Source organism: Plecotus auritus, assembly GCF_963455305.1.
Source record: "Plecotus auritus genome assembly, chromosome: 2".
NCBI classification, from domain to species: domain Eukaryota; kingdom Metazoa; phylum Chordata; class Mammalia; order Chiroptera; family Vespertilionidae; genus Plecotus; species Plecotus auritus.
The window spans coordinates 136,006,131-136,018,363 of NC_137771.1; the positions used below are offsets into that span (position 1 = coordinate 136,006,131).

Here is a 12,233-nt window from a genome sequence, read left to right on the forward strand (position 1 = left end):
ACCTTCATATTTCATTTAAAAACAAGTTATCTATTTCTGTCATTGCCTATTGAGGTTGATATTTAAGAACCTTTAATTTATTTTGTAAATACTTATCTATTTGGCATCTGCACTTTTCATAAGCAAAATATGAGAACCTTAATATGAAATCAGTATTTTGCATTTAAAATAGGGTTCTTGAGAGGACATAAAATGTTTTAAAACAAATCAAAACATTATATAGGCCACTTGATTCAGGTGCCAATAACGTGAATTAAAATTTTTTGTAGACTATGTTGACAGTTTTCACTAGACATAAGTATATTCCATTCTGAAAGAAGGGGTCAAAATACAGGGCATTATTTATCTCATGAGAAATTTTCACTTATTGAAAAACAGTACTTTAAATTCTCTTCACATTTGTTTCCCTTCACTGTTTTTAAATCTGGTTCTTCCTTTGAGAAAGTTTTGCTCATTTTCAGGAAGAAAAATAATGAGGGTCCTCAGTTCCTGTTAAATAGCCCACAAAATTTGATCATTTACTCTGAAAAATCAAGAACTGTAGCACACTCCTTCTCACATGCGAAAAGGCTCAACCTCTCCCAGTCTGTCTAGATATATCTCAGGTGATTATTGCTCTCAGTAAGTAAGCACTCATGCACAGTGTGCACTGATCCATTGCCGTGGCCCAAGTTTAATCTTTAGCATGGGAAGCGAGATGGAGAAAAGCATTGCCTTTACTCAGCATCCATTCCAGAGATAGCAAGGCTTGAATGACGCTGTCTTTGGAAGCAGAGCCATGCGTTGAGATCTGTGTTCAAACATGCAACTTCGCCTATCTGCTCTCTTTCAACAATGCAGCTGGCTTCAAAGATTTCTCATCACTGCTTTGTTTCTTGCTTCTTTATGCTTAGGGCACACTGCAGCCTTCACCAAGGCTGAGGTGGCCATAATTGAGAATTTGCTTTTTTATGTCCTGTGTGACAGTGTGCTAGGTTCTTGGTGGTTAGAGAGTAAAGGCACATGTGAAACGTGGGGAGAGGACACTTCTTAACTAACTGAGGTTCACAGGAGTTAAGACTGAGTTCACTTGATTTTGAACTTGGTAATTCCTAATCTAGACAAGGAAAGCTTTGGACTATTATTTTCCTAAGTATATGACAGATGGAAACATTGAAGGAATAATAACAGCTGCTCCGTCTGCAATTTAAAGATGACCTGCAAAGCTATCTTTTCAGAATATTGACTAATTGCTCTTCACTAAATTGTCTTTCATGGCAATGAATTACCAAATTATTTTCATATGACTACTAAGACTAACTTAAGTGGTTTTTAACCACTGATGCTAGTTAGTGACAACCTAAGAAAAAAAACAGTAGCACAGAACAACTATCCATGTAGAAAAAAGACATCTTATCTGAAATATTTTGTAATTAGAACAGTGGTGGGAAGGGAAAGAGGACTTTGCAAAGTGATTTGAAGAAAAGAAAAAAAAATATGATTACAGAAGAGGTTCAAAATATGAAACAAAAGAACTTCAAAACCAGTACTAACCTGTATTAGAAAGATTCATCGGTTTTCATAAACAAATTGAAACAAAATAAAACACCTAATTTATACTAAAAATGCATGCAATAGCTCCACCAAGAGGCATCAAGGGTGGCTTCCTCAGTGGTGTGCTGTACATGTACATGTTTAGTAACTGCCTCTGTTGGGGGAAAAAGAAAGGAAAAAGTTGGCGTGGATTGTTTGCCTGTTTCCACCATGAAAATAATCCCAATGTGGTCAATTTCAAGGTACCAACATACCTCACTGAGCATGAAGTGAGTAGACTGCAGTTGTCTCTCCCAGCCTAGAGGAGCCCAGCTGCTCCTACTTAAGTTGAAGATGCTTCTTTTACTTACTAAACATAGATGCAAACAGTCTAACTGCATTTTTGAAATGTTTGATTTCAAACTAGCTGCTTCTTTTATAACAATTATTCAGTCAGAATTTTCACTTCACTTTCAAAGCAGCTCAGGGGTTAAACACATGAGATCTGAAGAAGGCAAGAGTCCAAAACCTGTCTCTGCCCTTCCCAGCTCTGTGGCAGTGGGCACATTTTTCAAGGTCTTCTTGCAGCTGTCCCCTCCCCTTCTGGGTAGAGATGACAACATTGTTGGCATGAAAATTAAATCTTTGCTGAAGGAGATGTACTTAGAATAGTGTTTAACATATTGTGGATGCTCAGTTAAGGTTAGCTGTGGTTTTTATGTGTTTACCACTGGTTTAGTGATAGTTGAGGGATGACATGACATAGGAAGGGTATGTTGACACAACAAATATCCAGACCTGTAATGACTTTTATGAGACTTTATTTGAGCCAAACTGAGGGCATGTGACAGGGAGCAATATATCAAATGCAGCTTCTTTTATGCATTTGTGATTAAGGAGGGAACTAAGGAAGATGATGTAGGGCTGGGAAAAAGCAAGGTGGGGGTTTGATTACAGGGTAGTTAATAGGATTATGTATTTTCTTGGTTTAATACCTGGTATTACTTTTGTATTTCAAAGGTGTGTTGACCTAGATGAGAAAAACAATGAACAGGGTTGACTTAATACCTTTACTAAAGAAGTTATGGGCCTGAGGCATAACTACCCTGTGAATTTATGATCAGATTACCCTGTGAGGCCACTTTCCATAGGAATCCCCCCCTTTTTTTTTTTCATCCACAGGTACTATTAAAATGAATGTTGATAAAAGGGAAATTGCGCCGTGAAGGGAAGATAAAATACTTTCAGTCACAGAAATCTATCTTCTTCAGAGGGCTTATGTAGAGCTTATTATACTTACTATTCAAGAAAAGTCATTGTCTTCTAAGTTTTCCCCCTCTGGAGCATAGATTTGGCACAGTCTGTCTTTTCATGTCCCATTTTGGGAGCTGACAATGGTGTTAGGTATGTCTGTTCTAGGAATTAGTCTCTCCTCTCCTTCATTTTGACCATGAACCAATGCAACAGACTTGAACTACTCTGGTCATTCTCTCACAGGTTCCTCTGCAAATGCTAGCCATTAGTCTTAGAAGATTCTTTCATTTTAGACAGTATGTACCAACTGAGAATTCTGATTCACAACAAAGAAAGTTAAGCAATGTAGCTGACTCAAAAATACATAAGATGCCTTGTTACCTGACCCTTAATTAGCTTAGAAACAAGTGAGGGAGACTGATATTTATGCACATAATAAAATGACATAAACACACAGAGGGAAGGAGGAAAATGATGGATATAGGTTGCCTGGGAAAATAGCCAACTTTTGCAATTCTCAACTGGAAGTTGTGTTTCCTTTAAATACCATCATGAACTTGTTTTAGAATGACTCCTCTGAAACTTAGGATGGTGGTGAGCTTAGGCAGAGTAAATATCATTTTAAAATAATACCTCAATGATATGACTGATGCATTTTAGAAATCCTTATAGAGAGTAAGCAGCACCACACCTAGACTGCCTTCTTTCTCCCTTTCCATCACACTCCCTGCTAAAGTTTCTGATTATTTTATAGTTTCCTTAGAAAAGTTTTCTTCCTCTATGCATCTTTCAGATGCTGATTCATACAAGACAAGGCATCTAGTAGATCCCCCAAGATATTTGTTTGATGAAGTTATTGAAAATGAATCCTTAATTTGGCACATATACTAATTTTGCTAACTGGGAAAATTAGTAATTTTTTGGAAAGACTTGAGCCACGAGGAGTTAAAAAGCAAAAAGTAGCAGCTAACTTGATGCTTTTTCCAGGTTATAACCAGAAGTAAAAGGCAATTTCAATCTTTGAGAAGTTTGTTTGACTGCCTCTACAACACTGGCTTTTGAATTGATTTTGGAAATCACATATCCTAAAGGTGTTTAGGATTAGTAGATTCTCCACATGAGTTTGCTCTCTATTGGGAAAAACTAAATTATTTGACCACAGGGATTTTAGGCCGCAGGTCCCAGTGAAATTGAAGATGCAATGCTTTAAAGTCAGAATCTACAAAGAGAGAAGATGGAAGAAAGCTGTCCCAATCTCCTATTCCCAAGGACAAAGTACAGGTGCACTGGGGTATATAGAGTAGCTGGCATGTAGAAGACCCTATGGAATATTACTTGCTTTCTTTCAGTCTAGGAAAGACTGAAATAATTAACAAAAGTAAGTTTTGAATAGAATAGAATATTTAAGGGCAGTTAATATTGACATCTTTTCTTATTTGATTTTAGTGTTATAACTGAAATTTATGAGGACATAGTTCAGTAGATATGCAATTTAAAGTTTTATTGTTAAAGAGCTTACTCTTTATTTTTTAATTGTTGTCTAATTAATTTTTAAACAAATAGTGACAAAATTACTATGATTAAGAAGCCTTGGTGAAAAAATAAAAATAAAATGCTGAACTTTCAGAACAAACTCTGAATGGTTCATTGACTTTGTTTCACCATGGAAAAATCACTTCACCTCCCAGTTTCAGTTTACCCATCTATGAAATCAGAAGGATAATATTTTCTTATGAGGATGTTTTCAAATTATTTTGTAAATGCAGTGGATGAAATGATTACAAGCATCACTGCTTCCCCTCACCCCCCACACTTGTTGAAAGAAGTAGACAGTATATCTATGTACTAGTTGATAGTCAAATTGTCATCTTGACAATACATATATTTACTATCAGTTGTGTGCTTTTTATTATTTAAAGAATCCCCTCACCCCCCAGATTTATTTATTTATGCATTAGGTCAATACCTGGGAACCTAAGCAAAGTATCTTAAAATTATTCTGAACTTCATATTTATGAGCTGCTAATTCTGTATCCGTGGTAATTATTTCTTCTTTCTGTTTTTACTTATATTTTCTCTGATGTGGTTTTTTGCTTCACCTCACTTCCCAAGATTGATAGCTCTCCATGTTTCCCAGCCAGAGGTCACCTTTGAGCTGAAGGAAGACACATCCCACTCTGGCTTCTGTTGACTTTAAGTCAACTATCAAAGAATTTATTCCAGACATCTCCTAACCTCAATTTAAAAACTCCACCCTAAGGATTAGAGGAAGATGTCCTGGGGAGTTGCCATAGTGACTCTAAGTGGCTGGCATTGAGGAAACAAAGCTGCTGATATCAAAATTTTATACTTGATAGGCTTAATTATATAGAGTGGTCACGAACCTCTGTGCTTGTGTCATTTAGGTCTGGAAAGAAAATTTCCCCTTCAGGCTCTTCTGTATTTTATGGTGCCAATCAACAGGCTTCTTGGTAATAAGATTCTTTATGCCAGTATCTCCAGCATAACCTCAAGTGGTGCTTATAGTAATGACAGAATCATTACAAAACTAAAGAAAAAAAGGAAATATATTTCATGGGTGTGATTAAGTCATCACAATGTTCTTACATATGTAAATTATCCTTGACTTAATGAACTACCTTGCTCATACAAGAGTGTTTTAAGCTGGATCTAGAAAATAAATTTTTACCCATGTTGATAATTGTTACCAGACCTGGCAGAGCGCATCTTCAGATCCTCTTGCTGACCTAACATTTATGTATTATGTTTCTATGAGCATGAATTTTGTTTTTAATATTGGAAGTGATATTATTAAGTAAGGTTATTACATGCATTTATTTAATAAATAACTACACTTAGGAAGACAGCAAACTTAATTTCTAATGATATCCAAATTGACAAGGGTTATTTTAAACATTTTTTCTTGATTATAAAAGAAATATGTATTCAAATCATAAAAACTACAGAAAGAAACAAAGAAGAATATTATCTTGATTTTCACTTTAAGACTCTGATGGATATTCTACAAAATGAACACTTTTTTGAAAATTACTTACATTGTTTTCTCTCACAGATTTTGTATTTCTAAAAACAGCTATACATACAAGAAACCCTAGTGAAATAGGATTTTTTAAAAATTTATTTGATCAAAAATTGAATCTAAAGAGAGTTCAATTCATCCAAAATTATTCCAAAGCCTTATCTTCAAAGATGACCAGTTTCAGCACAATTTACTATAATTAATGCTAGTCCAAGGTAAATTAATGATAATCATATTACTATTTAAATACAAATGTTATGTGCCTAGGAGGAAAAGAAGGTTTTCTGGAACATGTGAGAGAATACAAAGGGATCTCAATTGTATGTCAAAACTGTTGTCCTCTGATTAAGGGTTTTCAATAACTTTTCTGTCTTTTTGCAATATACAGTTTTTTGTTGTTTGGTTGGTTTAATTTGTTTTTGTTTTTGTTTTTGAGTGAGAAGTTAAATACAATGAAGCTCTTGGGAAATTAATCATTTTATAACTTTCATTTAATCAAAATTTTCTTTAATCCCCTTTTAGGCAGCCAAGGGCAGTTTCCACTAACACAGAATGTAACAGTTGTTGAAGGAGGAACTGCAATTTTGACCTGCAGGGTTGATCAAAATGATAACACCTCCCTCCAGTGGTCAAATCCAGCTCAACAGACTCTGTACTTTGATGACAAGAAAGGTGAATACATTTTCTTTTCAATGTTTTAATCATATTCTGAAATGTCCTAATTATAATGAATTTATTTCTATGAGATGATTCAAATTATTCCTTTTGATTACCAAACTGCTGCTGCTTGTATTTAAACATGTTAAATATTAAATGCTTTAGTTTGCAAGTCATAAACACTAAAGATAACCTATGCCAACTTTTTAATAACATAAACAGTTCTAATTCTGTTTCAAAAATAGCATTATGCTCTCTCTTAACAATCACCTTCTATCCAGATACCATATTCTTTTGTTTTTGTAGCTTCATTGTTTATAGATTGAATATTTTTTCCTCACTTCTGGCATAGTGATATGCTATTTTTATTACCTTCACTTTTAAAAAAAAAATTTTCGGAGGTGTTTGTTGTAGTTTTTTCAAATCAAGTGATCGTTGTTGCTTTCAAAAGAGTGAAGTTCATTAATTAAAAAAATTAAGTGACTAATCAAGAAGTCACACAGAGATTTAACAAACTGTTTTTGCTTTTAGTATTAATTGATTACAAGTATTGTAAACAAATATCTAATATATATATATATATATATATATATATATATACACACACACACACACACACACACACACACACACACACACACACACTGAGTGGCCAGATTATTATGATCTCTGAATGCATAATAATCTGGCCACTCAGTGTGTGTATATTCACGAATTCATGCACCGGGCCTCTCCCAGTGCATGAATTCGTGAATTCGTGCATTGGTGGGGTCAGGCCAGCCTAGCCAGAGGGAAGGGACATGGGCGGTTGGCTGGCCTGCCTGCTGGTCGAACTCCTGGTCGAGGGAACAACTTGCATATTAGCCTTTTATTTTATAGGATATACACTGAGTGGACAGATAATTATGCATTCAGAGATCATAATAATATGGCCATTCAGTGTGTGTATGTATATATATACATATATATACATATATGTATATATATACATACACACACTAATATATAAGACTATACCAATTTTAAGGAAAACTCTCATTTGCCCAATCATATAAAGAAAAAAATGTTTTTAAGAATGCAGACTTTTAGGGATGTTCATGGAACAATTAAATATATAGTTTCACTATTGAATTTATCAATTTGATTATATGCCCATATTTAAACTAATATAAAAATATTAATTTAGAAAATGTATTTTTCCACTCTTGCATTTAATGAAATAATTTCACTTAGAAGCACTTTTTTGAAAGTGTAGATAATATCAATGACAAATTTGTCCCAAGCAACAACTAGTATAAATTTTTATAACATTAGAACATTCTTCTTTGGTCATTCATTCAGCAGGAGTATAATAATTATCTCCACCATGTAGAAACTTTTTGTACAGTGTTTTTAACGAGATCTTTGACAGACATTTTTACAGCGACATCTAAATCTGTGAGGTCAAATCCTTAGGCATAAAAACAAAATCTATACAAACTGTCCTTGTCTCCTCTTTCATGATTCTTTAAGTTATCCTCTATAGAACATCTAACACTAGAATTGATTCAGGGTATTTCAAGCTAATGCATCTTTCCTGTGGCAAATACTGAACAACTTGTAAAGCAAGATTTGCAAAGGCTTGGAAATAAGGCAGCTCCTCTTTTCTGAGGGATAATTATGGTGAGAAAAGCCATTATGTTATATTTGAGATATTTAGTAATATATTCCTGTATCTTACTGCTATAAAAAATAATGATACACCTGACTGTATGAATTGCTGACGTATGTACTTGCTTTATTTCATTTCTCCTATTCCAATTGCTAGATAGCTTAGACATAGTTTGAACAAAGCTAGTGTGTGTGTGTGTGTGTGTGTGTGTGTGTGTGTGTGTGCGCCTGTGTTTATGCGTTTGTAAAATATCAGGTTTCTGTTTTTAATACTGGACTTTTTCTAACTCTCATGGTTCTAATTGTCAGTTGCAGCACAATAGCAGAAAGTTTTGAATATAGAAATCCTTTCACGAATGGCCATCTAGCATGTCTACACTCTCACAATTACTTGGTTCAATTCCTATGTGATGTCTTAGTGGGAGTGATCTTGGACAATGACGTACATCAATGCAAGAGTTAGAAAATGAAAACATTTCTTAAAGATTCCATTCAGAGTTTACCACACACTGTCTTGTTCTCTGCATTTAACTGCTGAGCCTCAATCCTAAGGCTTATCTTGAGCAAATAAACTTGCTACGATATGCCAGAGCAGAAGTGGAGAAGCTAAGTATGGCCTAGTGTGACTAGAATGTCCCATATGTGTTGTGCAAGTGATAACTGCTCAGAACAATAGAAAAAAATGGTGGGTTGTCTGTGTCGCTGATTGCACTACCTCCTCCTACAGGTGGCTGCTCATGTTAAATACTTCATTCGTGGCTCTGTTCTTATTTCTGTCTCAGCTGATGTTGCCAGTTGTTCTTGGGAGCTTTCAAGATAAATTGTATGCAGTATCCTAGTGCTTTAATCGTGTCTCAAATGATTATAAAATGCAGCTGAGATTGAGAAGCTTTGGGTTAAGCAAATCAATTCTCATAAGAGTTCTGTATCCCTAAGCTTAGATTTCTGTGCTGACATAGGTTCCTGAGAAGGAAGGAAGGTAGGGAGACAGGGAGGGAAGAAGGAAGGAGAGAAGCTGCCCAGAAAAACAGAACAAGTGCTTCTCATTAACATTGCTGCTGCCAGTATGAGATCTAAGAGGCATTCTGCATAGTGTTTCATGCTACCTGGGGACTCAGGCTCTGAGGGTCCTAGCTGTGAGGGTTGAACAAAAAACTCGGGATGGCAGACATTGGTGCAATTAAAACTGGAAAAGCCTTTCTTGTTTACTTGGAATTAATAGCCAAAGAAAATTATGCTGTGATTGGCCAGTTATGATCAGGTAAATAAGTATTAAGCTGAGCCCCTTTCTTATGAATCTCTTTCACAGAAGTTAAATATGACCACTCACATTGACACCCCACCAAATTAGATGTTCTGCTTATTGTACAACAATTGCTTTTTAACAATTTCCCTATGTACTGTGGAATCTCTTTACAAGGGAGATAGGTGTCCAGGGGAGAGTTGGCTAAATATTGCAATATTTCTCTCTCAGGCAAAATATGGAGGAGGTCAGAGATTTGGGGCTTTTGCTACCTTGAGCACATTTAACATGATCAGTAGCTTTTGCCATTTACAAATGAAGAAATTAAGGATCAGATTTGTCCAGAATTCAGCAAATGCCAGGCAGTGACATGATTTGAATCCAGGTGTGGCCTCAGTGTTAGTTTTAACCAAAATGCCCCTCAGAACAAAGGCATCTGAGCGCCAGGTCACTTTACATGTAACCCAAGTGGCCTCTGCCATTGATCTTGGCAGCCGCCTTTCAGATACAGAGCAGCAGTTCTCTTCAAACACTTAAAGACACACCTGGAGTAAGACAGAGGATACAATGCAGTCAGCACACCCAGCGGCGCTCTTGATGATGATGGCAGTGCTCTGTATCTGTGCAGAATAATTCTGTAGCCAGCAGCCATGTATAGATATTTAAGTTAATTAAAATGCAATAAAACTTCAAATTTAGTTTCTTGATCACACCAGCCACATTTCAAGCATTCAGTAGCTACATGTGGATAGTGGTTACTATTTTGGAAAATACTCTTCTGGATGCCGATACAGCCTTGGCTGGTGGAATGCCCATTTTCTAAATGAGAAAGCCCTAGGTCATCATAAAACGTGTATCAAATATTCAATAAGTAAAATTTAACTGTTTAAATTGCACGGCTTTAATGGAAACACTGTAGCGCAGGAGACAGGGAGTCATAACTGACTTCCAATTCTGCCTTCTGACACCAACTAGCACAGTAATAAAATGGGCACATTGACACCCCACCAAATTAGATGTTCTGGTGGTTGTACCAGAATTGCATTTTTAACAATTTCCCTATCTATTGTGTGTGCACTGAACACCAGAAATAATTAACCTATAAAGTAGATATTTAATTATAATTCCATTTTATTTCTGTATAGTTTCTTTATGAAGAAATGTCGATAACAACCTGAAAGTGTAAACGGAAAGTAAAATCAAGAGGAAAATTTGCAAGTTCTTATGGGTCAGAGGGACCTAGAACATACGAAGCTAAGGCAACATTCATTTTATGGCCTTCTTTTCTCTACAAATCTTACTACATCTTTTTTAAAACGTAAGGAAGCATTTGAAAGAGTGGGTATAGAAAGACAGAGTAGGGACTTGAGGCCATTGAAACACCACACGAATGCTGTGTGGTATTTGGCAATAGAATTGTAAAAAATCAATTAGGTCATTGCATCTGTTTCTCTGAAGGTGTGGAAGAAACAATTGAAGTGTACAATCTTATCACTTAATGCTCAGGAAAGTACACTTCAATTCCTTCCTGTTATTGACAAAGAATATTTTGGACAAATATCTCCAGTGTTTGCATTCAATAGACACATCTCTGTGTGCTTGTATTTTTTATATAAAAATGTAAACTGCACTACTTTTTAAAATGATGTTTCTCTTCACAGTATTTTTGCTTTTTTGAATAATCCACACAAATTATCTGAAGGAAATTTTATTTCTGAAGGGACAAAAATAAAATATTATTAAGGGCATGCATAGCCCAAAATTGCTAGTGTTAATTATCCTGCTGATAATGTTACACTAATACTGGGGACAATGGGAGAGGAAAAACACGAAAAAGAAGTCCTAGAACAAGGAGTGATAAAGAAAAGAAAAATGAGATTAACCTGAAATAGAAGTACAGGCTCTCCTGGCTGCATGCCAACCAATGCCACCTGACTGTGCCCGTCCTTACAGCTGGCTTCCATCCATTTGACAGGCTTAAACATATTAAAGATCAACTCAGTAAAGATCAGGTATTAATATTGCCTTTCTCCTTGCTTTCTTACAAAATTCAGACATCATGTATAACTTAAAGACCTTCAATTAATGACAATTTGCAGTTATATAATGCTCTACACTTTCTAAGTAACTCTCAACATGTTTATCTTTTCTCATTGATTCACACCAACCCTTTGGGCTAGACATTCCCATTTTCTATGAGAAATACTAGACGTTTGCAGATTTGAATAACTGAGTAGTAAGTGAGAAAACAATTATGATATCTCAATTTTCTTATAAGCCTAATTGACTTGGAGCTATGTCACTTTAAAAAAAAACATATTTTTATTGATTTCATAGAGGAAGGGAGAGAAAAAGAGAGAAACATCAATGATGAGATAAAATCATTGATCCAATGCCTCCTGTACACGCCTCCCACCCGCCCCACCACCACCACCTCTGGGGATTGAGCCTGCAACCCAGGCATGTGCCCTGAATAGGAATCAAACCATTACCTCCTAGTTCATAGTTTGACACTCAACCAGTGAGCCACAACAGCCATGCTATGTCATTGTGATAAAGACTTCATTTTATTACTTTTTGTATTAATTAATTAATTAATTTATTAATTTATTTATTTATTTATTTTACTTTTTCTATGACAATTATTACTTGTTTTAGGTCTTTATTCCAAAATCACTTTCTCCTTGAGGAATCTTCTGAACATATCTGATATTTTAATCTCAACACACAACAATTTTTTATATGTTTTAGCAGATTTCCTAACAAAGTATACATATTAACTTAGTATGAATCAGGTTCCCATTAAGAAATAAATGACACATGAGTTAATGAAGAATGAGCACACTATATACATAGTCATAATTAAGGGAAACAGTC

General features: G+C 35.3%; 1 protein-coding gene across 6 annotated transcripts in view; it reads left to right on the top strand.

Moving 5' to 3' along the window:
- The window catches only part of CADM2 (cell adhesion molecule 2), a 1,275,304-nt gene that overhangs the window by 984,808 nt on the left and 278,263 nt on the right, over positions 1-12,233 (top strand). For 4 of the 6 annotated variants that reach the window (XM_080656542.1, XM_080656540.1, XM_080656543.1 and 1 more), the window contains one exon: positions 6,329-6,478. The exons of the other annotated variants lie outside the window; for them this stretch is intronic. In XM_080656542.1, coding sequence (XP_080512668.1) covers positions 6,329-6,478 — 150 coding nt within the window. The remainder of the gene's footprint in view (positions 1-6,328; positions 6,479-12,233) is intronic. 6 annotated transcript variants of the gene reach the window in all.